Here is a 26,754-nt window from a genome sequence, read left to right on the forward strand (position 1 = left end):
GGTCCCAGAAACAGACCCTACTGAGTGGATGAAGGCCAGTGTGATGGCTAGACCAGGGCTTTGGGAAGAGCATGCACCTGCATTACTATAATGCCCCGTTGTGAGGAGTTATGTTTTATGGATTGAGTTCCCCATGCAAACAAATGGCTCCATTGGGCTTTTTGTTATTGTTAACTCTTCTGCATGCCCAACGGATGGCTGCAGCTGTTACCAGGGCATTGTGTTGTCCTTTGTATCCTTCTTGGTGAGCTGAATGGACAGCTGTGAAGGGGTTGTTTTCTTCCATGTTGGAAAAACAGCACCTGCACCAGGAAGTGGCGGAAAAGCCGAAGCAAGTGGATGGTTGGGCCATGCAGTGTGAACATTTGAGCTGAGTGATGGAGGTGATATTGGAGGTAGTGGGATTCTGTTTTGCAACAGGTAAAGGAAATTCTGTGCCTCTTAGGAGAGCGTGAAGCGATCCGGGATAGATGTGAGTCCTGATTGAATCCTCTATGCTGGATGCACTCTGTAAGTAATCCCAGAGAACAACGTGCAGCCAGAGTAGCTGATTTCCAGTGTTCCCAGGATTTACATCTCCCTGACTTTGAAATTTTTTGATGGGGGATGCGAAATTCCAATCAGTATGATTACCCACCGGTCAGCCAGTTGAATCTTGTGGTTCTTCAATTATTAGAACTTGACTCTAGAGCTTTTGATGGGGTAATGCTGAATTCCTTTGAGCCAAGGTAACCCTTTACCAGCCATGCAGCCAGGCCCGGGTTTTCTTCATTGCTTCTTTCAGATGTTGCGTTTAGAGTCCTTGGCTCGTTTACTGGCCTGCTTATTTAAAGAAAAGCGGTCAGAAGGGACAGCACTATTCTTCACATCAAAGTGACAAAAAGAGAGTTGGCACAATGGCACCCAACTGACCCCATCACTGATCGGACACTCTGTTATTTTAGGAATAGACAACTGGAAAAGGCAATGCAAATGTCAACCCAACCCAATACTGTTGTATCTTAAAAAAAGAATGTAAACTTCCAACATGTGTAGGTTTTCTGCAAAAATTACTATGTGCCATCCTTTCTTTCTTATAAAACGTTAACAGTGACATGTGACACATGTGACATACTACATTAATGGGATTTTCCTTGCTTTTGTATAGGGCAACGATGTACGGATAATTATTGGCCAATTTGACGAGCATATGGCAGCAAAGGTCTTCTGTTGTGTAAGTCAACATGGTTATTATTTTGAAATTAGAATGATATGAAAGTGTCATCATTAAGGAGCCTTGCATGAAACTATGAGACTCAAGGTTGTTTGGCAACCCCTATAACCACTGTTGAATAACGGCTTCCTCCATAATGTAAAGTTGGTGTCTTACAATTAAATATTACACGCCTCTACGATATCATGCAGACGAACAACTTTTTAATTGAAATATTTTTTGATGGTCCACAAATTAGCCGTATCCTACTGGTGATGAAGTGGCACAGCAGCATAGTATGCCGTTAGAACATAAATGACGATATAATACTCGTACATGCCAATGGCTCAGAATAATTGTTTAGAAATAGTCTTGTGTCTAGATATTGCTATTATATAGTTGTTAAGGCGCCCCATACCCTTTCAGAGCATGCTGTTAATGTGCCTACTGCTGGTAGACTCACTCATTGGATCCTCTTGTACATGAGTGGTGGAGTGATCCCTGCTATTGCGCAGCAATAAGAATCACTAGAAGTGACTTTTCCGTCACTAGACACATTAGGAGGATGTTCAAAGATGAGTATTTTTTAGTGATTCTAATTAAACAATTATGTATGATTTAGAAGAAAAATTGAATATTTAATTTAGTGGCAATCCATTTTAGAATAACCTACCCCCCTACCTAACATCCCCCGCTACCCACCAAAAGGTTACTTGCTTATCCATTAGGTTGCTTTCACACAATGCAGAATTATTCCTCAAGATGCAGCTAAAGACACAGTTAAATCTGCTACTCTACATTTCTAGATGTGGATTTTGCTGCAGAATTTTCTGCATCTTTAAGTGTGTCTTGCAGAATAATTACGCACTCTGAGAAAGTACCCTAAGGCCTCATGTCCACGGGCGGGTTGGATTCTGCACGCAGGGAGACCGCCATGAAATCCCACCCTGCCTGCAGCCAGCGACCGCACGTACCTGTCCGGGTCTTCTTTTTTTCTGTACTGCGGATGTGTGTGGAAGTGTCGGCCAGGAAGTGGGGAAGTGCCGGACGGGGCGCGGATCGGATAGCTTCCATTGACTTCAATGGAAGCCGTCCGCACGGAATCCGTACTAAAATGGAGCATCCTGCGATTTGTTTTCCGGACCCCAAGATCCGCAAAACAAATCTACATCTTTAATTCAGGTGTGGACACTAGAAATGAGCGAACCTACTCGTTTCGAGTAATTACTCAATTGAGCACCGCAATTTTCGAGTACTTCCGTACTCGGGTGAAAAGATTCGGGGGGCGCCGGGGGGCTGGGGGAGGTGTGGCGGAGTGGGGGGTAGCAGCGGGGAACAGGGGGAACCCTCACTCTCCCCCCCACTTCCCCGCTGCAAGCCCCCACTCACCCACGGCGCCCCCCGAATCTTTTCGCCCGAAGTACTTGAAAATCGCGGCACTCGGGCGAAAAAGGGGCATGGCCGAGTACGCTCGCTCATCTCTAGTGGACACCCATGCTTCCCTATGGGCGGCCTGAATTTTGGATCTTCGAGCGGGTAACCTGCAAGGATCTGCAAATCACATCCGCCCGTATGTAACATTGCATATGGGCTGCAGGTACACTCGTCATTGCTTACTGATGGTGCAGCAAATGTCATTTGCCCGACCCTCATCCTGTCTAAAGGGCCCTTTAGTGAAATGTTCAGGAGCAGGGCTTCTCACCATTTTAGTCTTGAGGCCCATTTACACACACAGATATCTTTCAAAAGATCAATGATTGTTTTGCATAAAGTACTAATTGACACTAATTGCTATCAGTTCTTTATTAGCTTCATTTGCATGCAAATGAACTTCTGGGAGCTGTTACAAAACTCAGCAGGAGGTCTAAGCTCTGTAATTAGTTCCATTGTTCGGCCAGGCTCCCCATGGGGAATTCAGCACCATGGACAGCAGACACAGTCCAGCTTACCAGCTGTTCTGCCTGCAGGGCTATGAACTGAGAACAGTTGTAGCAATGTTATCAGCTGTAATCTCCACTGGCAAAACACAACATGCAGTCCTGTTTATCAGCTGTTATGCTGAACAAAAGTTTTCAAGCAGAACTGAAAACCATCATTCAGCTGAACAGCAAGAGATGGGCATATTTAGACACAACGATTATCACTCAAAAGACGGCTTTTGAACGAATTTTGAGCGATAATCGTTGTGTCTAAATGGGCCTTTAGCCTACGGCCTTTGGGATTGTTAATTGAATAATTGAAAACTTGTAAATGTACACAAACATTAGCACAAGTATCTCCTCTCCTGATTTCATTACAAAAATAGGACTTGGCCATAAGCTAAGCCCCAAAGGCCTACAAGGGCTGCCAAAAACTATCAACAATAATGCTGATGATAAGTTTAAGCTTTAGAGTGTATAAATTAATTGCCATGGATTTTTTTTAACATTTACTGTATGTTTTTCCCCATTTTTAGGCTTATAATGAAGATATGTATGGCAGTAAATATCAATGGATAATTCCTGGGTGGTACCAAGCACTATGGTGGCAACAGGCCAATTCTTCCACCTGTTCAAGTAAAAATCTACTCACGGCCATGGAAGGATATGTTGCAGTGGATTTTGAACCTCTTAGCACAAAAAATATCAAGACTATATCAGGACGGGTGAGCTATTAACGACAAAGAAAACTGCTCAACAATGAAACCAATTGCAATCACAGCACATACATAATATATTTTAGTACTCTCAAGTAGACTGTAACAAAAAAAGCACAAATTTCTATCCATAGTCAAGTGAATTCACGGAGAGACTACACTAAGTAAGGAAGTCAAAAATACTCAAGATACAAGATTGTAACTGATAGCAACATTAAATGTCTTCATAGCAGTTATCATTACACATTATTATAGTATGATTTGCCTGTCCTCTGTCATTGTGAACTGATCAGGAGCAGACAGCACTGTCCATAGTGCAGTGGCCTAGGTTGGTATTGCAGCACAGCTATCATTGAATTCAATGGGAGTTGTGCCTGCACTACCCAACCAGGCCGCTGCACTATGGGCAGAGATATCTGCTTCCTGCTCTGTCTACAGTGACAGCTGGCTTGATATCAGCTGATTGTTTGGAATACTAAGTAGTACCCTCCAACTATTGATGGCCCATCCCGTTTAACAGAATTTGCAGAAAGTTAAAGTAGAATACATATGTATATGTGATTTTTTTTTTTTCATCTGAGAATGGCAGGAATATTCATATGATTTACCATTTCATTTAGACCCCACAACAGTATGAAAAAGAGTACAACGAGAAGAGGTCAGATGTGGAGCCCAGTAAATTTCACGGTTACGCTTATGATGGAATATGGGTAATAGCCAAGACACTACACAGAGCAATGGAATATCTTAATGCTACCAATCGGCATCAAAGCATTCAGGACTTTAACTATACAAACCACAAGCTTGGGAAAATTTTCCTCGATGCAATGAATGAAACAAACTTCTTTGGAGTAACAGTAAGTAAATTCCATTCTTTTTACAACTGTAGTTGTTATTGAAATATTTCAACAATACACCCAAAAATGGAAAGGCGGAGAAGAAAAGGTCCATTCAAATACAGGAAACCGAAAAGAAAATGAAAACAAATAGGATATCAATATATCTACTGAGAAATACAAAAATATAAATTGTTGGTCATTGTACACATCAGTCAAACTACTAACGACCACTTGTCTGTGAGTATGTGAGTGCTTCTAATGCTCCATCCCTGGTGACGCCATCGCTCCATCCTCTGGTGACTAAATCAAAGGTCCTACAACATAAAAAAAAAACATAGAGCCTGACCGACAGAAGAACAACAAAGTTAGGGCTCTTGGAAGGACAAAAATAACACAATGAGAATACAACTAAGCCGTTCTTATCTCAGACATAACTCAGCAGTTCTGACATAATACACTGACCTACCGCCACCACAGAGATCCGGTCAGCTAAAGGACCTGTGGTGATATCACTGCTGTTGGAGGAGTCATTTTGCAGAATGTACTATATGTGGGTTCTTCCCATGCTCCACCCCCTGTTGGACGTCATCACAGATCCTATATGATATATAAAACACACAGCCTTACTGACAGAAGAACAGCACAGTTAGGGCTCTTGAAAAGGGGAGGACAAAAATAACACAATGAGAATACAACTAAGCCATTAATATCTCACACACAACTCAGTGATCCTGACAGAAGATAACCACTTACCACCAGAGAGATCCGGTGGGCTCAAGGACCAGTGGTGATGTCTTTGATGTGGAAGGAGTCAAGCTGTGTTTGTCTTGTGTTGGAATCAAGAAGGATGTAGTAGAGCTGTGTGATCTGTGGGGATCATCATGAATGTACCATGTAGCAAAGCTGTGTGTGTGAATCAGGATGTAGTTGAGCTGTGTGTATCATGTGGTGTGTGTGTGTGTCCGTGATGGGTGGGGTCAGGATGCATGTAGTAGAGCTGTGTGTGATGTGTGGTTATCAGGATGCATGTAGCAGAGCTGTGTGTGATGTGTGGAGATCATAATGGATGTACCATGTAGCAGAGCTCTGTGTGTATGAATCAGGCAGTGTGTGTGATGTGTGAGGTCAGGATGGATGTAGTACAGCTGTGTGTGATGTACCATGTAGCACAGCTGTGTTGCGCATTGCACCACCAGAAACACTGGTACTATAATTTCCTAATAATTACTAGTAGTCTTAAACTAGGCAGATAGAAATTACACTTGTAAGAACAGAAATTAGTCAAACATGTAGAAAATAGAAACAAGGCACCAACAGTGGCACAATGTATGGTCAACAAAACCTAAGGGGGAGAGGATACTGAAGGGAACAGTAGGGAGGAGAGGGGTGGAAAAAGGTAATCAAATGGTGTCAATTCCTATGGAATAAATTCCATTCTTTAGTACACAGAGAGTACAGAATACGGTATGTGATTTTTTTTTTTGTTACAATTGGTACAGCTCTAGCAATTGTTAACATGACTAACGCATCATCATAACCTGATTTACAGCCATTGTGGTACAATATAGTTAGATTCCAACCCATCAAATGGCAATTTTACATTTGGCATAGCTGTACCAGAGTTGTTGATGGAGCACAAGTAAGTGGCAACACACAATCAATTATGGCTATGACGATTTTGTTTTCTTTCATGTCTGTCTTATTTTTATGAAATTTAGTATCAAGAAAAGTCCCTTGTTAAATTAATTTTGACCATTTTACATATCCTGGAAGACTGCTGTAGACTTGGTGAAAATTGACTAAATTAGAGAAAAGGAAGATGCTCACTTTGATCCTTCTAACTTATGCCTAATGCCGATGTCACATGGGATATTCCATAGTCCTCTGACAACTGTCATTCGTTTGACATTACAGTCACACTTTTCAGCTTTTTTAAAATGTGAAATCAAGTAAGTTTGCTTTATCTGTAGACATTTTCACATGGTAATCTCATTTGTGTCAAAGATTTTTTACTTCTGTTCCCTTAAATTTATTTCTTAACGATTCTCTATAGACCCCCAAGTAATGTTGAAAAGCCAGTAAAGCAAAAGCAATTATGCCATGTGCAGGAGTTTTTTTTATGGGTGACAAGAACTAAATTGCATTGTAAACCTACTACATAACTACTGCTGTTATGTCAGTTATATCATGTACAGCATATGTGATAATTAGAGACACGCCCCTTTTTCGCTCGAGCGCCGCGATTTTCGAGTACTTCCGTACTTGGGTGAAAAGATTCGGGGGGCGCCGTGGGTGAGTGGGGGGTTGCAGTGGGGAGTGGGGGGGGAGAGGTAGAGAGAGAGAGAGTTCCCCGCTGCTACCCCCCGCTCCGCCACGCCTCCCTGTGCCCCCCGAATCTTTTCACCTGAGTACGGAAGTACTCGAAAATCGCGGTGCTCGATCGAGTAATTACTGGAAATGAGTATATTCGCTCATCTTTAGTGATAATGGTTCTGTGAACTTAATGATAACAGGTAGCGTTGAGGGAACCGAACCAATAGAACCCACAAAGTTCTACCCGAAACAGGGTTTTACTGACTTGTTTTGCTCAACACTAGTTCCTAACAATGATGCATAACAATGTCTAAGAGCCATAAAAGCCCTCTATAACACCCTCAGAGTATTATATGTGGGTTTTATGGCTCTTAGACAGTGTAATACACCTGTTTTAGGGGTTTGGGGGAACATCCCGTTCAGTTCAAACTAATTTGGGCCAAAACAAACTTTTTGCAAAACTTTATCAAACTGGCCTAACCGAACTTTTCAAACGTTCGCTTATCACTAATACCAGATAGTAGATGTACATGTCGACCCCCACCAATGGTAGGTTAATATAGATCCCTGAAACAGATGAGAATAAGAGATTTATTTTTTATTATGGCAATATAAAATATTATATACCAAGAATATATATGAGAATTTACCATAATGAAAATATGTAGCCGGTGGGATTTGATGTCCAAGACTGTGTGCCATTCATACAACAAGTCCAGGCCACATTTTGCTCCTACCCCTACTATTCTCTTACAGAACTAAAACTGGGATATTTTAAAACACTATTTTCTATAGTACCAACTTTAGCAAATCTGAAGAAAGACTTTTGAGGCTTGCACAAAATGATCAAAAAGTGGTCTGAAAATTGCTACTGTATATGAGCAGGATAAATGTTTTTTACAGCAGGGACTTGCTCTTCCGGCTAGAAAAGTACCTCAATAGAGATGGTGATCAGGTTAAGAAATCGGCAAAAATGTTGTTTATATGGGATTCTCTTGTGCTACTGTAAACTTGATTTCCTAGTTTCCCAAGGTGCCTGTGTCAAAGAGTCATGGGGACTCTATGGGGTGCAAGATTCTGAACCTAACACAGACCTGAAAGCAAATAGAATTTTTTGCTTTACCATGTTTTGACAGCATAATGTATGCTATTTAGTGCTTCAAAGACAATCTGTGGAGGTTCCTCAAGGGCTTCGATTGACAGCCTATAATGCTATTTCTATCTCAATATTGGGGCATCCTGGTTCTTTCTCAGTGGCTTCTGTGAAATATTGTGTAGGCCTCATTTAGACTTGTGTTGTGCATGTGTTGGCATAGCATTATGCCAGTATGGAGTATGTGCGGAATATGATGAAGTATTCCTAATTATATGTATTCATACTGATTATCTGTATCTGGTCTTTTGACAATCTGAGTATGGCTGAGCATGCTGTTCTCCATGAGTAATGTGACCTTCCTGAGGTGGTTTTTTTGTCCCTTTGACAGAGTTGGCATTAGTGTCCTTTCGAAAGAAGTAGGTTATGCTTGTGTGGTGATGCACCAAACTCTGATTATGTACAACTGGAAAGTGATCCAAATCATTAGTAAAAACAAACATCAGTACTTGAAAGGTTATTAATCCGAGTGTTACTACTGTTTTCCTATTGTCCAACAGTCATAAAAATGTAACCAAGCGACGGGTAGGACCATCATCTCTGGAAATGAGGGTCTAAGGGTCGCTTAGGTAAATATATTGACTCCAAATTGCAACCATTTCTCAGATATTTGCTATCCTTTGCTCTTGATGCCGGGGATGTTCTAAAGAAATTGTTTAATCTTAAGGTTCGAGAGATTTGTCTTCTACTGCAAATCAGTGTAGAATCTCTTTATACATCTATCACTTACCAAGCAAACCTAATAGCAGTTTCCTATTACTTGAGGAATAGAGGCAGAATGAATTCATTTAGGAGATGCTGGAATTTACACTTAGGCATAATCATTGTTTCTTTGATGGGAAAGCCTGCCTCTGGGTTTAGGGGACTGTGATGGGATCGTCATACACCCCTTCATATATCTGCCTACATTTAGGGTAGTGGGAACAGTATGTCCTATAATGCAGCTACTGGGGTGATGAATGTTGCTACATAACTGCAATACCTTGATGTTATCTCTGTTATTTTGACAGATTTAAAGATAAATTAACTAGTTTTATGAAATGTAAGCTTTCTTGCTTGGAAAGAAATTGCTCTGAGAAAGCAACTTTACTGCATGAAGTGGGGGATTTCTCCATCAAGTTCATTTAGCAGGAATACAGTTGGAAAGTCATTAGTAAAGATTTCAAGATGGCACTGGGGTGTAATATTGGGGATCGCTTTACTAACAATCTTTCAACTAATAAGAAATCTATACGTTTAAGAACCAAGTTTGATCGTCATTGGGATCAACTGCAATATATTAGAAGCATTTGGTGCTGTCTTACCTTTAGTGAGGAAATTAAAGCAACAGTGCCAACTAACTAAGTAAAGGTAGTTATTAGTAGTTATTAGAGATGAGCAAGCGCGCTCGGATAAGGCAGTTACTCGAGCGAGCATCGCTCTTCTCGAGTGACGTCATTCTCGTCTGAGCAGGCTCGGGGGGTGGCGTGGGTGAGCGGGGGGAAAAGAGATCTCTCTCACTCTCGCCCCCCCTCCCCCCCGAGCCTGCTCAGACGAGAATGCATTTACTTGAGAAGAACAATGCTTGCTCGAGTAACTGCCTTATCCGAGCATGCTCGCTCATCTCTAGTAGTTATGACTCTATATATATTACCCTGTTTATTTATTTTAGTTTTTTTTCTTTTTTACTTCCCAGAGAACCCCTTTAACTAAATCTACTTTAGCTCAACATATACTTTCTACCAGGCAAATATGTGACTGGTGTCATACTTTCAGAATCCAGATTATACATTGGGCTTTATTATTTGTGTAGAACATTGTTTCCATTGCTCAGTTGAATGTAACTAAAACAGTGGAGCGGTATGACTCTAGATGTAATAGAGTTAGACTGCCAAGGGAGTCACTTTAATGAGTTGAATCTATAACATTCCTTAGGGAGATTTTCCTTTCGGAAATGTTGCATGTACTTCAATTTTATATGTGCCTTGTGGCAGACCTGACTCTTGTATAAAAGACTCTTTGCTAATTTTGACATTAATTTATTTGACATCCATTTTGCAGCTTCTTGTCCTTCAAATATGTCTTTCCTTAATAGAATTTGTTTACAAGCCCTTCTGTTATCCTTCTTATACAATGATTTAGAAAAATAATAAAATGCCAAAGCAGTTTATCGTTACAGTATGAGGCCGGGCTCACACGAACGGGTCGGATTCCGCATGCGGGAAGCCCACAGCTGTAATCCCGTCCGGTGGCTCTGCGTTCTGCAAGTACTTGTATTCCAGATGACCGCGGAGGCTCGCAGGTGGTCAAACGCAGTACAGGGTTTCCTTCTTTGTTTATATTTCCCGCACTGTTGCAGCCCATATGTTAAATGTGTATGGGCTGCGGGTCGGACACCTCCATTGACGTCAATGGAGGCCATCTGCGGCAAAATAGAGCATAGATCTTTCTTCTGCTCACAGATATTCAATTCGTATCCGTGAGTGTGAAGAACAAATCTAAAGTACATGCTTTTCAATGATCATCTGCGCGGACGCGAGCGCGGAATTCACAATTCAAATCCGTTCGTGTCAGACTGACCTTATTTTGTCTTGTCTTTTATATGTTTATACTTTTACCTAAACAATGAAAGTACTCAGAAAGATACAAGATAAATTAACTTGGTATACACTAGAAATGATTGGAATCAGACGGAGCACATGTGATAATTGACACTAGTAAATGTTTCAACCGGAATGATGCGCCAGTTATAATATTGCAGTGTATAATTAACCCTTTCCAATCCAATTTGTATCCTGGTTTTCCTAGGGGGCTTACTCTTTTTCTGCTGTTATACAACAGTGCTATCTGCTGGCTAAAGCCAGTACTGCATGAGGTGACACATTGGATAGGCTCTGACCGCAGAGAGGCTGGCAATATACAGTAAGAGAACCCCCGACGGACGTCTTCCAACATCGAAGCTTAAATCATAATGTCTTCAGACGTCAGACAGTGGATTGGAAAGGGTTAATGTATCTCCAGATATTGTAATCAATATAATTTTAACAAAACATACTTGGTTTCTCTATGTCTTAAAGGGAACCTGTCACATGCAAAATGGGTTCTGATATACAGGCAGCATCTTATAGAGTAGGAGATATTGGGCAGATTCATATAGATCTTTCATGGCATAAGATACAATGTAACTGTCATTAGACTCCTTGATCTTTCTTTGAGTCCAATAGGCGGTCTTTTCAGTGATTGACAGCCTCCTCTGTGACAGTGCATACATAAAAATGGATGTCAATTAGAGATGAGCGAGCACCAAAATGCTCGGGTGCTCAGTACTCGAGCCAAACTTTTTCTAATGCTCGAGAGCTCGTTTCAAGTAACGAACCCCATTGAAGTCAATGGGAGACTCAAGCATTTTCCATGCTGACCCATGCTCGGTAGCTGCCTGCATATCTCTCTCTCTCTCTCTCTCTCCACCACCCCCCCATCCAGAACTCCATTTTCTCAAGTAGCCGAGCACCGTGTGGTGCTCAGCTCGAGTAACGAGTACTTCGAGCATCAAGCTCGGACAAGCATACTCGCTCATTTCTAATGTCAATCACTATGTAGGACCATCCACTGCACTCCTAAGCACATATAGGACTGATTTACAATCATAAATATAGATAGTTTCCATGGTTTAATGATTTGTCTGCATAAATAGTATAACACAAATTAGGCCACGCCTTCTACCTTTATGAAATACAACTGACACTTTGCCGTAGAGTTGTGTGCCTCTCTTCTTTATGTGATACTTTGCAAGGACACATTAAAATGAGAAGTAATACCTGTATACTTCTATCTCTGGATTGGGAAGACTGATATTATAGTGTAAGTTAGTGCTAGGTAATTTTGGAATCCTACTTTCTCAGTTACTACCTGTGTTAAAGGGGTTGTCCGCGCCGAAACGTTTTTTTTTTTTAACCCCCACCCCCCCGTTCGGCGCGAGACAACCCCGATGCAGGGGTTAAAAAAGAACACCGCACAGCGCTTACCTGAATCCCCGCGCTCCGGTGACTTCTTACTTACCGGTTGAAGATGGCCGCCGGTATCTTCTCCCTCCGTGGACCGCAGGGCTTCTGTGCGGTCCATTGCCGATTCCAGCCTCCTGATTGGCTGGAATCGGCACGTGACGGGGCGGAGCTACACGGAGCCCCATTGAGAAGATAAGAAGACCCAGACTGCGCAAGCGCGTCTAATTTGGCCATTAGACGGCGAAAATTAGATGGCAACCATGGAGACGAGGACGCCAGCAACGGAGCAGGTAAGTGAATAACTTTTTATAACTTCTGTATGGCTCATAATTAATGCACAATGTACATTACAAAGTGCATTAATATGGCCATACAGAAGTGTATAGACCCACTTGCTGCCGCGGGACAACCCCTTTAATAAAACTTCTAGAACTAACTGACCTCACCTGGAGAGGCTCCAAACTTGTCAGGTCTAATGTTGTTCGTTGGATCAGTTCTTCATACATCGCTGCTCCTCTTCCTGGGAAGACACAATTTCAATCCTAAACTAGTTTACTTCCTTAGAGAGGTGTTCCAATTGCAGATTCAATTTTGTGAGCTACGAACAAGTGTAAGAAACTCTTTCATTTTCGGTATATAGACAGCTGCCTTAGAAAAGGATGGACTGATAATTCTGAATACCTGCAGTTATTTCCATTGATTGGATAAAAGAGATTTTATGTATTCATGGAGATACAAGGTTGTTTTTCTAATGGAGCCATTTCTTCACATTCGTACCATTAGATCACTAAAGTTGTCTTAGTATTCATTAATTCCTTTGCTTCTGGCTTTGACACCTATTTACTCCTCATACATAGTCCCTCAGGAATACTACTTAGAAATAGTCTCTTAGATATGGCAAATAAACCTTGTGGAACAAACTCTTGAGCCAGAAGTGTATAGATCCTATTTGAAAATGCTAAATACTCAAGTATGTTGGTTTATGTTAAGCATACAGTTACAGCAAATAAACTACTTTTAATATTGACTTGGAGTTTCTGCTTGTATAATACAGTTTAACCCTATGCAATCCAATTTTGGATTCAGGGTTTCCTAGGGGATTTTCTCTTTCCGACATTATACAATGGCGCCATCTGCTGGCTAGAGCCAGTACTGTGGTATGGGACATGCTGGAGAGGCCCCCTGACAACAGAGCGGCCAGTAATATACAGTAAGAATACCCTGCCGGACGTCTTCCAACATTGGAAGCTTTACAGCCTTCAATCAGAATGTCTTCAGACATCAGACAGTGGATTGGAAAGGGTTAATAGATTATGCCTCGTATTAGATAAGCTTTATTGTTAATAACAAATAAGTAATAATCAAAAATGATACATCCTATATGGGTATCAGTAGGTAAGGGAAGAGAGTGGCACAGTGGAACTGTTAGCTATGGTATAGGTACTTCTATAGCAGATAATGGGCAAGACTATTGTTAGTTTACTATTTGGCTTCAACTATAGAGTATTAAAAGGACATTGCTTTGGCTGATAGTATTATATGGGTAATGGAATCACAGACATCACTCTGCTATGTTGAATGATGACATTAATGTGCAGTATGGGTAATACATTTTGTCTTGTGATATTGTAGGGGTTCTGGTATATAGCTAGCCCTACTGTTTAGGTAGAGCCATAGGGCTGTAACTAATGTTTAAGCATCACTAAGTGGCTGTCTCTATTATGCACATATTAGTAAGTAGCTGACACTTAATGGGCCTGTATTATTGCTTAATACATATGTGGAAAGGGTATGGCCAAGGATGGTTTTTGATTTGTGGTCTGCGTATTAACCCTTTGCAATCCAACTTTGGATTCAGGGTTTCCTAGGGGGCATTCCCTTTCTGCCATTTTACAATGGCGCCATCTGCTGGCTAGAGCCAGTACTGCAGTATGTGACATGCTGGAGAGGCCCCAGACAACACAGTGGCCAGTAATATACAACAAGAATACCCTGCCAGACGTCTTCTGACATCGGAGCTGTACAGGCTTCAATCAGAACGTTGGAAGACGTCAGACACTGGATTGGAAAGGGTTAAGTGCAATTAGTGTCTGCATTTGTAATTTGGACTTCCACATTCGAAAAGTTGAAGTTTCAAAATGACGTAGAGACATACAATTGAATTGAATTCCATAGAAAATTCAGGAACTTGTTTAATGATAAACCAAGGAATCCTACATGGCTTGAAACATTCTTATCCCACCCAAAGCCAGTGTTGTGTAAGGCCTCCCTCACACAGGGCGTTTTCAGAAATGCAGCGTTTTTCAACGCTGCCTTTACTGCAGATTCTGCCCCGTTTCAGCAGCGCTGGCATACTTTATGCCAACATTTTGGCTGCGTTTTCAGCTCGGCTGAAAACGCAGCCAAGAATGCTGAAAAGAAAAAAAAAAGTAATACTCACCTAGCTGCTGCAGTCTGGGTCGCGGCCGCTGGTCTCTGCCGCTGATCCGAGCTTCCTCGGCACTCCTAAGTCTATTGACGGAGGCCAGGTTTGAGAACCCGGCCTCCGGCAATAGAGTGCTGTGATTGGTTATCGGTGCTGGCTCGATGCCCAATCACAGCCCTTCATTGACTGACTTAGCCAATCAGGGCTTGCCGGTGCTGATTGGCTGAAACAGTCAATGAAGGGCTGTGATTGGGCATCGAGCGAGCCGATAACCAATCACAGCACTCTATAGCCGGAGGCGGAATTCTCAAACCTGCCCTCCAGCAATAGACTTGGGAGTGTTGGAGAAACCCGGATCAGCGGCAGAGACCAGCGGCCGCGACCCGGACTGCAGCGGCTAGGTGAATATTAACTTTCTTTTTTTCTGTCTACCTAGCTGGGGCAGATTTTCGGGGTAGGGCTTCTATTGCAAGCCCTCACCCCGAAAATCGGCGAGCGGTTAACGCTGCCAAAAATGCGGCACCAAGTGTTGCCGCGTTTTCAGCAGTGCTAAAACCGCTGCCCATTCATTTCAATGGGCGACGCAGGGCTGAAAACGGCCAAAAATAGAACTTGCATCGCTGTCAAAGCGCAGCGTTGCAAGGCGCTGCGTTTTCAGCCCTGTGTGAGCAGCCCCATTGAAATGAATGGGAGTGTTGTACAGCGTTTAGCGCTGGGCTGAAAAGGCAGCACTAAACGCTGTACAAAACGCCCTGTGTGAGGGAGGCCTAAAGATCCTCTGCTCGATTCGTCTTCCACTAAACCATGATTTCTCGGGGAATAAAGAAGAGCATTAAAGACCTCCTTCTTAAAAGAGGAAGTAAGCGGGATTCTTTGCAACTGACATGGGTTCACAAAATGTGTCCCTATCCAAGAGAACTCATTCAAACTCATTACAAGATGGTATGAGACTCCAGACTATTTATACAGGTTGAACTTAGTGCCTTCACACAAATGGTGGAGATGTAACTCTCATAAAGGTACCTTACTACCTACCATACTGCATCTTTTTATGTAGCACTAGCTTACCCGTCGCGCGTTGCTGCGAAGACAGACAGACATACATTCATTCGTTTTTATATATCTAGATAACAACCAATCACAGCGCAGCTTTCATGTTACCTCAGCTTTAAAATATATAACACCCAATCACAGCGCAGCTTTCATGTTACCTTAGCAGTATAAGAAATAGCAACCAATCACAGCGCAGCTTACATGTTACCTCAGCTTTATAATATATAACACCCAATCACAGCGCAGCTTTCATATTACCTTAGCAGTATAAAATATAACAACCAATCACAGCGCAGCTTTCATGTTACCTCAGCAGTAAGAGAAATAACAACCAATCACAGCGCAACTTTTATTCTGCCTCAGCAATATAAAAAATAGCAACCAATCACAGCGCAGCATTCATTTTACCTCTGCGGTATTATATATAGCAACCAATCACAGCGCAGCTTTCATGTTACCTCAGTGGTATAATATATAACAACGAATCGCAGCGCAGCTTTCATGCAACCTCAGTAGTATAAGAAGTAGCCACCAATCACAGCACAGCTTTCATGTTACCTCAGCAGTATAAGAAATAGCAACCAATCAGAGCACAGCTTTCATTTTACCCCAGCATTCTCAATATCCAGCAATTGTCTTGCGAAACATTCGGCGGATGCATCATTTTGTAGTTGAACACTCATCCCGTTGCTCGTAATGCCTTTTGCTTTCGTGCTTGAGATGGAAATCAAACGATCTTTGTCTGGGGGGCATAACTGTCAACGGTGCTCGCACGCGCGCCACCTATCGTAGGATAGTTGTACTATGCCAGTAACCTTCCCAGGAGTGCACTCAGCAACTTCCCAAAGTCTCATGGCAATTGGATGAATGGTGTAGTAATGCATAAAGGACAGACAGACATACATTCATTTATATATATCAGGAAGTGAATTCCGTACGTAAAATTTGGACGCTAATTCTTTGGCGCTTAGAATTGAATAATCAAGTTGGGACCCATTAGCGTTTCCTATTTATGACATAATCAATGCTCGTGCCAAATTTCACGTTTCTATGACATTGGGAAGCGAGAAAATTAGATTCCGTACGTAAAATTTGGATGCTAATTCTTTGGCGCATAGAATTGAATAATTGAGTTGGGACCCATTAGCTTTTCCTATTTATGACATATTCAATGCCTGTGCCAAATTTCAAGTTTCTATGAGAGAAAATTACATTCCGTACGTAAAATTTGGACGCTAATTCTTTGGCGCATAGAATTAAATAATCAAGTTGGGACCCATTAGCATTTCCTATTTATGACATATTCAATGCCCGTGCCAAATTTCAAGTTTCTATGCGAGAAAATTAGATTCCGTACGTAAAATTTGGACGCTAATTCTTTGGCGCTTAGAATTGAATAATCGAGTTAGGACTAGAGATGAGCGAACGTACTCGTTACGAGTACTTACGCACCCGAGCACCGCCATTTTCGAGTACAGCAGTACTCGCGTGTAAAGATTCGGGGGGGCGCCGTGGCGGCACGGGGGGTAGCAGTGGGGAGTGGGGGGGAGAGGGAGAGAGAGAGGGCTCCCCCCTGTTCCCTGCTGCTCCCCCCCGCACCGCCGCGCCTCTCCCAGCCCCCCGGCGCCCCCCGAATCTTTACACCCGAGTACTGAAGTACTCGAAAATGGTGGTACTCGGGTGCGTAAGTACTCATTACGAGTACGTTCGCTCATCTCTAGTTAGGACCCATTAGCTTTTCCTATTTATGACATAATCAATGCTTGTGCCAAATTTCAAGTTTCTATGACATTGGGAAGCGAGAAAATTAGATTCCGTACGTAAAATTTGGACGCTAATTCTTTGGCGCTTAGAATTGAATAATCGAGTTGGGACCCATTAGCTTTTCCTATTTATGACATATTCAATGCCCGTGCCAAATTTCAAGTTTCTATGTGAGAAAATTACATTCCGTACGTAAAATTTGGACGCTAATTCTTTGGCGCATAGAATTAAATAATCAAGTTGGGACCCATTAGCATTTCCTATTTATGACATATTCAATGCCCGTGCCAAATTTCAAGTTTCTATGCGAGAAAATTAGATTCCGTACGTAAAATTTGGACGCTAATTCTTTGGCGCTTAGAATTGAATAATCGAGTTAGGACTAGAGATGAGCGAACGTACTCGTTACGAGTACTTACGCACCCGAGCACCGCCATTTTCGAGTACAGCAGTACTCGCGTGTAAAGATTCGGGGGGGCGCCGTGGCGGCACGGGGGGTAGCAGTGGGGAGTGGGGGGGAGAGGGAGAGAGAGAGGGCTCCCCCCTGTTCCCTGCTGCTCCCCCCCGCACCGCCGCGCCTCTCCCAGCCCCCCGGCGCCCCCCGAATCTTTACACCCGAGTACTGAAGTACTCGAAAATGGTGGTACTCGGGTGCGTAAGTACTCATTACGAGTACGTTCGCTCATCTCTAGTTAGGACCCATTAGCTTTTCCTATTTATGACATAATCAATGCTTGTGCCAAATTTCAAGTTTCTATGACATTGGGAAGCGAGAAAATTAGATTCCGTACGTAAAATTTGGACGCTAATTCTTTGGCGCTTAGAATTGAATAATCGAGTTGGGACCCATTAGCTTTTCCTATTTATGACATATTCAATGCCCGTGCCAAATTTCAAGTTTCTATGTGAGAAAATTACATTCCGTACGTAAAATTTGGACGCTAATTCTTTGGTGCATAGAATTAAATAATCAAGTTGGGACCCATTAGCATTTCCTATTTATGACATATTCAATGCCCGTGCCAAATTTCAAGTTTCTATGTGAGAGAATTAGATTTCGTACGTAAAATTTGGACGCTAATTCTTTGGCACTTAGAATTGAATAATCGAGTTGGGACCCATTAGCTTTTCCTATTTATGACATAATCAATGCTCGTGCCAAATTTCAAGTTTCTATGACATTGGGAAGCGAGAAAATTAGATTCCGTACGTAAAATTTGGACGCTAATTCTTTGGCGCATAGAATTGAATAATCGAGTTGGGACCCATTAGCTTTTCCTATTTATGACATAATCAATGCCCGTGCCAAATTTCAAGTTTCTATGTGAGAAAATTACATTCCGTACGTAAAATTTGGACGCTAATTCTTTGGAGCATAGAATTGAATAATCGAGTTGGGACCCATTAGCTTTTCCTATTTATGACATAATCAATGCCCGTGCCAAATTTCAAGTTTCTATGTGAGAAAATTACATTCCGTACGTAAAATTTGGACGCTAATTCTTTGGAGCATAGAATTGAATAATCGAGTTGGGACCCATTAGCGTTTCCTATTTATGACATAATCAATGCCTGTGCCAAATTTCAAGTTTCTATGACATTGGGAAGTGAGAAAATTAGATTCCGTACGTAAAATTTGGACGCTAATTCTTTGGCGCATAGAATTGAATAATCGAGTTGGGACCCATTAGCTTTTCCTATTTATGACATAATCAATGCCCGTGCCAAATTTCAAGTTTCTATGTGAGAAAATTACATTCCGTACGTAAAATTTGGACGCTAATTCTTTGGAGCATAGAATTGAATAATCGAGTTGGGACCCATTAGCGTTTCCTATTTATGACATAATCAATGCCTGTGCCAAATTTCAAGTTTCTATGACATTGGGAAGTGAGAAAATTAGATTCCGTACGTAAAATTTGGACGCTAATTCTTTGGTGCTTACAATTGAATAATCGAGTTGGGACCCAATAGCTTTTCGTATTTATGACATAATCAATGCTCGTGCCAAATTTCATGCTTCTACAACATTGGGAAGTGAGAGAATTAGTGGCAATGATGGAAATCGAACGATCTACGTGGGGGGGGTCGTAACTGTCGATGACGCTCGCACGCACGCCATTTATCGTAGCATAAATGTACTATGCCTATAATCTTCCCAGGAGTGTACTCAACAACTTCCCAAAGTTTCATGGCGATCGGATGAATGACGTAGTAGCGCATAAAGGGCAAACAGACACACACACACACAGACACGCATACATTCAATTTTATATATATAGATTAGAGCTCATTGTGTTTCATACTGCTAAATATTATTAATTGTTATACAGTGATATTTAGTTTTTTTGTTTAAATTTCAAAAAAAGAGACATTGTACAAAAGAAGTAGAAGTTACAGACATGTCCTCTCTTAACTTTTCTTTAAAACATTTTTCCAGTCAATGTTTATTCACTACCTATTCTTAGGATAGGTCAGTAATAGTTCATTGGATGGTGTTCGTCTCTCAGGACCAGCTGTCATTTACACGCTGACAGTGCCACAACAGAGTGTAATTTTAATGGGAGCTGCACCTGCAGTTACCAGCACCAACCACTACGGAAAGGTCAGAGCAATATGTTTTCTTCATACTCTGTGCTGTGGCACTGACAAAGAGTACTCAAACACCTGATCGGCTGGGGTCAAGAGCAATGGATGCTAACTAGAGATGAGCGAGCACCCAAATGCTCGAGTCCACGTTATTTGAGTCGAGCTTTTTGTAAAATTTGTAAAATTCGAGAGCTCTACTCAAATAACGAACCCCATTGACTACAATGGGAGACTCGAGCATTTTTGTATGTGGGACACCGGGTCCTGAACTTTTTTTTTTCTAGGTTCTCTCTCTCTCTCTCTCTCTCTCTCTTGCCAGCCAGCCAAAAAATTTGCCGATGACGCGCACCGCGTCGCGGCGGGGAGGGGGCAAAACAGGCACGTCACAGCAGGGTGGGGCCAAAAACTGGGGCGGGGTCGAACACGGCTTGATGCTCGTTCCAGTAACAAGCACCATCGAGTATGCTAATGCTTGAACGAGCCTCAAGCTCAGCAGAGTATGTTCGGTCAACTCTAATCCCAACCGATCAACTATTGCTGACCTATCCTGAGGATAGGTGATTAATAGAAATTGCCCAGAAAAGCCCTTTAAGTAAGACATGTGTTAAGATTAGAGATGAGCGAACACCAAAATGCTCGGGTGCTCGTTACTCGGCACGAAATTTTCGCAATGCTCGAGGGTTCGTTTCGAGTAACGAACCCCATTGAAGTCAATGGGCGACCCGAGCATTTTTGTATTTCGCCGATGCTCGCTAAGGTTTTCATGTGTGAAAATCTGGGCAATTCTACAAAGTGATGGGAACGACACAGTGACGGATAGGGCAGGCGAGGGGCTACATGGTGGGCTGCATCTCAAGTTCACAGGTCCCACTATTAAGCCACAATAGCGGCAAGAGTGCCCCCCCCCCCGCACTGTCAGCGTAAAGATCGTTCTCCTCTGCCATAGCTGTAACAGCTGTAGCAGAGAAGAACGATGTTTGCCCATTGAATTCAATGGAGCCGGCAATACAGCAGGTTCCACTGAATGCAATGGGCTGCCGGCGATCGCAGGATGAATGGTCGGGAAGGGGTTAAATATATAAGCCCTTCCCTGCAATTCATCCAGAAATGTGTTACACTAAAAATATATACCGGCGTATAAGGCGACGGGGCGTATAAGACGACCCCCCAACTGTCACCTTATACGCCGGCAATACAGTGGAGCAAAGAATAAAAAGCATTACTCACTTCTTCAGACGATCTGCGGCGCTCCTGCAGACTGTCACTCCCTCCTGGTGTTTGCAGGCTCTTGCTCCCTCCTGGTCCACGGCAGACTAAAGCTTTCTCTACGAAAGGCTTGAAATCCCCGCCTCCAGAAACACAGCCAATCACAGCAATTCAATGACATCACTGTCATTGGCTGTGATTGGCTGAAGGCACGTGTGTTTCTGGAGGCGTGGATTTAAAGCCTTTCGTAGAGAAAGCTATAGATTGCCGTGGACCAGGAGGGAGCAAGAGCCTACAAACACCAGGAAGGAGTGACAGTCTGCAGGAGCGCCGCAGATCGTCTGAAGAAGTGAGTAATGCTTTTTATTCTTTGCTCCACTGTATTGCCGGCGTATAAGGTGACAGTTGGGGGGTCGTCTTATACGCCCCGTCGCCTTATACGCCGGTATATATTTTTAGTGTATCACATTTCTGGATGAATTGCAGGGAAGGGGTTATATATTTAACCCCTTCCCGACCATTCATCCTGCGATCGCCGGCAGCCCATTGCATTCAGTGGAACCTGCTGTATTGCCGGCTCCATTGAATTCAATGGGCAAACATCGTTCTCCTCTGTCACAGCTGTTACAGCTGTGGCAGAAAAGAAGGATTTGTCTTCTATATGTTCTCAATGGGGTCGGCGCTGCTGCCGCCGGCCCCATTGAGCGCATATAGGGAAGATTTATGGCCTTTAGAAGGACCGTTGGGGTTCTTGAAGCCTACAATACACCTAACACTCTCCCTATAGCAGCTCCAACACGATAGCACTTTCCCTGAACTAATGTCAGAATGCATCCATAGCGAGCCGCGGGAGGGGCAGATTACAATACTCGGGTGACACCTAATCTCCCCAGCCACTCACAGCAGGGGGGTGGTATAGGGCTTGAACGTTGCAGGGGGAAGTTGTAATGCCTTCCCTGTCTTTCAATTGGCCAGAAAAGCGCGATAACGTCTCACAGAGGAAAGTGAAAGTAACCTGAACACCGCGTGGTGCTCGTTAAGAGTAACGAGCATCCCAAACACCCTAATATTCGCCCGAGCATCAAGCTCGGACGAGTACGTTCGCTCATCTCTAGTTAAGATTTTAAAGATGTAAAAAAAAGTTATATGTATGATGGATGCCATCCATTACCCTTAGACTCTTATTTAAAAAAAAATGTAAATGTTTAAGTTATATATTTTTACTGGATGACAAATTTGCATTTAATTAGTAGAATGATAAATTGTCTAATTTAAAGAGAAGCTGTCACTGGGAATTCTATTGTCATTTTATTTAAAAGAACATTTACCTCCCTTCCCCTTCCAAACACACACCCAATTACAGTTTAAGGGCTTGATCACATCAGCATTATGATTTTTGTTTTTCTGCTCCATGGAAGCAAGAAAACTGGAACCCCTGGCCAAATGGCTCTGTCCTAAGTAGAGATGAGCGAGCATACTCGCTAAGGGCAATTACTCGTTCGAGCATTGCCCTTAGCGAGTACCTGCCCGCTCGAGAGCAAAGATTAGGCTGCCGGCGGCGGGCGGGGAGCTGCGAGGGAGAGCGGGGAGGAACGGAGGGGAGATCTCTCTCTCCCCCCCCCCCCCACTAACCCCTGCTCACCGCCGCAACTCACCTGTCACCCGCGCCGGCAGCCAAACCTTTGCTCCCGAGCGGAGAGATACTCGCTAAGGACAATGCTCGCTCGAGCAATTGTCCTTAGCGAGTATGCTCGCTCATCTCTAGTCCTAAGATGAAATGGAATGGTCCAAATGGTGTTTGGGATTTTCCAAGATGGAATAGCACTGCATGCAGTACTATATTGTCCTGGATATTAACAGCAATCTGTGATGGGACTTGTGATGCAGAAGTGAATAAGTCCTTAGTAAATAGGACCCAATTAAAAAAGAATTAAGTAAAAATGTTCTATGCTGTTATATTAATCAGATGACTTTTCCGAGTAGGTTGGGCAGGCACTTCTCATTCCCCCATGCCCTCCTAGCATGTCCCACGATCTCCTGATATTCCTTGTGGCCATCTCACCTCCCAGAACATGAGGTCTCATTGGTTAACTCGAGATCTCGTAATCTTGCCAAAACCAAAATATTTTCTGTATTAATAACACATCATCAATCAAAAACTGCTACAGTAAAGGTTATTAATTAATAACTGTGCTAATAAGAGAATGTCACGGCTTTAGTCAGAATGCGAGATCTCGCTACAGTCATATTTCACGTTCTGTAAGGTCATGAGAAATGTCGGGAGATTGTGGGCCATACCAAAAGGAAGGAATGCAGTCGAACCTTTTTGACTCCCTCAGAGGAGTCAGTTGCTTAATACCACAGTATAGAGCTTTTGATTTGTTTTTATTGGGTCCTATTTTCTAAAATTGTGATATTGTGGGGACAAGAGATAAAAAAAAAATGAAAATAGAGTTCCTTACGATAGGTTCTCTTTAACACAATTCAAAGAAAGTGAAGGGTTTCCATTTGTAGGATTATCATCAAGAAAGACAATACTTAAAGGGGGTTTTCCGGGACTCTGATATTGACCACCTATCCTCAGGATAAGTTGGGGACCCCTTCCAAGCTGATTGAAGAGGCTACAGTGCTCAGACGAGTCCTGTAGCCTTTTCTCTGACTTATGATGTCACACTCATCCATCACATGGCCTGAGAGAAGCTCAGTCCCATTCCCGTGAATGAGACTGAGCTACACTACCAGACATAGCTGCTATATGTATGTGCAGCGTCCCGTAGGGTAACTGGGGACATAGGGCATACGCTGAGGAGCTGGGAGGGTAAAGCTGTCACGGTGGCACTTACCAGACTCCTCCCCGAAGGAACACACGCAGCCATGGCTAGAGTATCGCTGGATATGTTCCGGACACCCCTAGGAGAGGGATGGACAATATAGATGGAACAGGAATACATGTTGTCGCGCGTGATGCCACCGTTCCTTTATCCACCGAAATGAAACCTCAGCAGTAATAAAGAGTCCGCACACTGTATAGTAAATAAGTACCTCAGTTCCTGGGAACAGTCAGGGGCTGGCAAAACTTTATTTGAAGAAACTTGTAGAAGGCACAAATTCAAAAAGACACACTAGTGCAGGTAAAACAAGAGATTTAAGGTCAGGGAGGAAGCTCAGAATGATACTGGTCCTGCAGTCTAGTTTATGTGTCAGGTCCTGCTCCTGGACTGGGAGCTCTCCAGAGGAGGATAGGGGTAGGGTCACTCCACAGACACTCTGACGGAACAGTACCTCTGCATGGTGATCTCGGCCTTCTCTTCTCACACTCGCTCTAAATCCCTCTCTTTCTTGCTCTACTCACCCTTCAATGGTTCCTGGCATTAGGGACTTCAGGTAACCTCTCTTTCTCCTCCATCACTTTTCACCACATGAGGGTTGAAGGTACCCCCATGTGGCTGGCACTCCACTCCACACTCAAGACCCAGAAGATTGTGATGAAAGACCCTTTCCCACTCTCAGACACTCATACTTATAGTCTCTAGCATACCACGTGACAGGACATAAATTGATACATTGGCAGACATCTCCCAGTCTCATGCAGACATTAACCCTGTCATGTGCTGCAGCTGTGCAATACACATAACAAGAAACTAGACAATTTGCACAGTGCATCTACACAAAGGACATGACATGTATGACATTTATGGAGGGGCCAGAAACATAGACTTCGGGCCACTACATATGGAGCTATGCTTGATAAGCATTGAAGTGGCCACAGCGCTCACACGAATGCCACTGTCACTTCAAATAGCTGATCGTTTGGGGTCCCAAGCTGCAGACCCCCATTGATCTGATATTGATGACCTACTCTATCCTGAGGATAGGTCATCAATATGTTAGCTCCTGTATGAACAAATGGATGCTCATAACCGGCAGAGTTAGACCAATGTAATTCACTAAATTAGCGAGTGTCTTTTCTGTTTTTACAACCTCATGGAAACAATTCTTGTTAATTTAATGAAATAATGTGAAAATTTTTAACTTAGCTATAGAGACATTTAGCGTTTACACTGGGAGATGTCCCGGTCTACATACCGAACTTAGGCCAAAAATGCAATGCAAATGAAATCTACAGAGGCTATTGAGGATATAACACTAATGGTTTTTCCTTCTGATAGGCCATCAGTGTGTGATGAGTGGGGGTGCCAGGGGTGAGGCCGATTCACAGAAACACTGGGGTATATGCTTGGGCTCTGCAGAACATAAGATTTGCTACTTTTGCTGAAGCAGTTGTCAGTGTAGTTGTGTCTGGTATTGCAAATCATCATCATTTATTAACTAGTACTACGCTACAACACAAGACATAATCACATGGACTAGATCAGTGCTGCATTGCAGTGGAAGGGCCACAGACGTATGCTTGCTTATATATAGGTGTATCTATCTTACGTTCTTAGAGAAGCGTATATGAAAAAATATTACCCCCTCTGTAGTTATACCCTCAGAGATGGAAATGGAAATTGAATTTTAAAATGTATGTACTGTATAGAGAGCTCATACACCTTCAATAGCTGTTGGATGATGGCAATGCTTTCCAATTCCTCTATACACATGTGCATTCGACTTGGACAAGTGTGCATGTTCTTTCAATGAGGAGAGAGGAATAAGCCGCTGCCAGCAGATTATGTCCTATCAGAATTAAGGATGAAGGGGTCTATACTTCTATCCCTGATATCCGCCATCAGGGAAGAATCGGTACACCCCTATAAACAAAAGATGGTCCTTCTGAAATCAGCGGGTGGGGCCAATTTTGCTCTAAAGAGTTTGGGTATGTAAATATTTTAAGCAGTTCAGGTTTATTGTATTCATGATCTTCTGAGAAATACATAAATGTCAAGTAGATGTGTGCAATTGCACAGAGTGCTTCACTTTCCCAACTGATGGAGGTGCTTATTGCCCATGAGAGCTCAATGAAAAAGATGTTAGCCACTCAGACAGGCCTCTTAACATGGAAAGAAAGTCTATTGCCAAAGCCCTGGGGAAGCCTCTGTGTTGTGTGTTGAGGTTTTGAGTCCTAGGCCTGTTAGAAAGGGACTATGCTGGTAAAGTATAGTTAGTGGCTGCATGGCCAGGGTTTTGTCTATGCACTGTGATGTTCATATATTGGGAAGTGTTTTTGCTGTGAAAACAAGCAATAAAGCTGTCTGTAGCCAGACTGAAGAAAATGTCTTGTATTGAAAGGAGTTCCTGTGTGTGTGCCAACCATCTCATCCAGGAGATGGCGAGCAGAGAGGGACTGATCCCCATGGGCTACAATAAAGATCAAAAAAGGTGCTTCATGGTGCAGAAGGACTATGCACACAATCATCAATAAGAAAATAACGCAGTGATTCTACCTTACGTTGTCGTGCTGGAAGCGATTAAACAAAGACAATTATTAAAGCCTATCAATGATGCTGCCAGCCCCGGCGGATGAGCAGTAACTGCCATGAACTATAGAAGTCAGGATGAAAGAAACAAGGGGAACGCCACTGCTTAACAGAAGAGCCACAGCAGGGAGGAGGAACCCCAGCAGGTGGTTTTGAAACTCTATTCGTGAAGGTTGCACGTT

The 26,754-nt window shown here is 42.8% G+C and overlaps 1 protein-coding gene across 1 annotated transcript in view; it reads left to right on the plus strand.

Annotated features, from left to right (window-relative positions):
• Positions 1-26,754, plus strand: part of GABBR2 (gamma-aminobutyric acid type B receptor subunit 2) — a 581,362-nt gene that overhangs the window by 306,898 nt on the left and 247,710 nt on the right. The window contains exons 5-7 of the mRNA XM_066578831.1: positions 1,148-1,213; positions 3,648-3,836; positions 4,448-4,684. Coding sequence (XP_066434928.1) covers positions 1,148-1,213; positions 3,648-3,836; positions 4,448-4,684 — 492 coding nt within the window. The remainder of the gene's footprint in view (positions 1-1,147; positions 1,214-3,647; positions 3,837-4,447; positions 4,685-26,754) is intronic.

This window comes from Eleutherodactylus coqui, chromosome 9, assembly GCF_035609145.1.
Source record: "Eleutherodactylus coqui strain aEleCoq1 chromosome 9, aEleCoq1.hap1, whole genome shotgun sequence".
Lineage (NCBI taxonomy): Eukaryota > Metazoa > Chordata > Amphibia > Anura > Eleutherodactylidae > Eleutherodactylus > Eleutherodactylus coqui.